The sequence below is a fragment of the Protobothrops mucrosquamatus genome, unplaced genomic scaffold, assembly GCF_001527695.2.
Source record: "Protobothrops mucrosquamatus isolate PMUCROS unplaced genomic scaffold, P.Mucros_1.0 scaffold28177, whole genome shotgun sequence".
In the NCBI taxonomy this organism is placed as follows: Eukaryota; Metazoa; Chordata; class Lepidosauria; order Squamata; family Viperidae; genus Protobothrops; species Protobothrops mucrosquamatus.
This window is the reverse complement of record NW_015413921.1, coordinates 1-1762: the sequence shown is the minus strand read 5'-3', so window position 1 is coordinate 1762 and position 1762 is coordinate 1. Positions and strand designations below refer to the sequence as shown.

General features: G+C 46.9%; 1 protein-coding gene across 1 annotated transcript; it reads left to right on the top strand.

Moving 5' to 3' along the window:
* Positions 1-123: 123 nt before the first annotated feature.
* Positions 124-807, top strand: LOC107302123 (C-type lectin mannose-binding isoform-like; the record flags this gene model as incomplete). The annotated part of the gene is made up of 2 exons (XM_015831243.2): positions 124-218; positions 667-807. Coding segments are annotated over 2 exons (236 nt in total), but the record flags the coding sequence as incomplete, so codon positions are not given.
* Positions 808-1762: the final 955 nt, after the last annotated feature.

Below are 1762 nucleotides of genomic sequence, written 5' to 3'. Positions count from 1 at the left end.
CCCCCCCCCCCCCCCCTCCCCCTCCTCCTCCTCCTCCTCCTCCTCCTCCTCCTCCTCCTCCTCCTCCTCCTCCTCCTTTTTTTCCTGGTCATCTTCTCATTGCCTTCCTCCATTCTCACACAGGAGTGAAAAGCTGTTGTTGTCCCAACGATTGGCTCCCCATGAACAGGCTGTGCTACAAGGTCTTTGATGACAAAAAGAACTGGAATGATGCAGAGGTTAGAAGTGCTTGTGTGTCTGTGAACCTCCCAGCCCAGGCAGAGGAGAAGTCTAGGGAGAGCCTTGCACAGCCCCCCAAGTCCCCTCTGGCTGGGCTGAAGTAGAGGGCCACTAGGCTGGGAGCATGAAAAAATAGCAAAGGTCCTGATTTTAGGACAGTCTAAAATGCGAGTATTCCCTGGACTATATACCGGTTTAGGCTTTCATGGCCAGTATCTGTAGGCCACCTCAAGTGAGGGGATCTCAGATTTTGAACCATGAATCATGAATTTAAATCAGGAACTGTTCAAGAGCTGCAGATACCAGCAAAGTCATCTATGGCGGTCAACAAGGCTCAGATGGTGCTTAAGACCATCTGGTGGGAATCAGATCTTCGCTCTTTTCTCACATGGAGACACACACACACACACACACATGTTTCTTTTCTGTGTTGTTGCTCTCTCCCAGATGTTCTGCAGGAATTACAAGCCAGGCTGCCACCTCGCCTCCATCCATAGCAGGGCAGATTCCGCTGAACTGGCCGAGTACGTCTCCGACTATCTCAAAAGTGACGGAGACGTCTCGATCGGACTGAACGATCCACAGAAAGTAGGTCCTTTCTGTCGATAATATTTTTCAATTTGTTTGCTCTTGTTTCTAAGGATCTTCCAATGGGAGGGAGGGAGGGATCTCTCTGATAAAAACTCTGGCCTTGGGCAAAACCGTTTCTCCTGCCCCCTCACCCACACTTCCTGCCCAGCTGAAGAAGCGACTGCAGTCTTTAAAGTCCCAAAGAAATGGATTTTATCCCAACTTCATCTCACTCAGACCCTCCCTCGGCCTGCCTTGCCCTTTTTGGCCCACTGAATGGCCTCTGAATGGAGACTCTGGTGGGCCATCAACTGAGGGACTGCAGGAAGGGCTGGGAGGGCTGTTTTTTCCTTCCACCTTTTTTTATTTTATGCACAAATTGCTCATTTCTGTGACCGGCAGGATTTCGTCTTCTGCTACGATAAGATAAGATAAGATAACCTTTATTGTCATTTTTTTTTACTGTGGGCACAACGGCACACATCAAAAATGAAATTGAGTTGCCCGCTCTCAAAGTGAAACACATACATGACACACACCTAGACATACTATGATCAACATATGTATAGACCCACATCCTTACATGTATGTAGCAAATAAATATTAAATACTGTCCATCTTGAATATATAACGGAAGGAGGAGGAGGGAGCGCTGTTGCATTTTCAATTCCTGAAAAATGCTGGATGACAATGTACAAAGAAGGGACGCTTCCCTGGAATTGAGCTCAGCTCCTGGTGACTTTAAGAGTAGAAATGTTATTTTCTCCTGGGGTATCTTTTCTCTGGCTCTCCTGATTGTCACCTATCCAAACATTCATCAAATTTAACCCCGGTTAGCTGTTCCAGATCAACTGAGGTTGACTAGATAGATAGTGAAAGAGAAAGAGTAAGAGAGAGAGAGAGAGAGAAAGAGAGAGAAAGAAGAGAGAAAGATAAAGAGAGAGAGAGAGAGAGAGAGAGAGAGAGAGAGAGA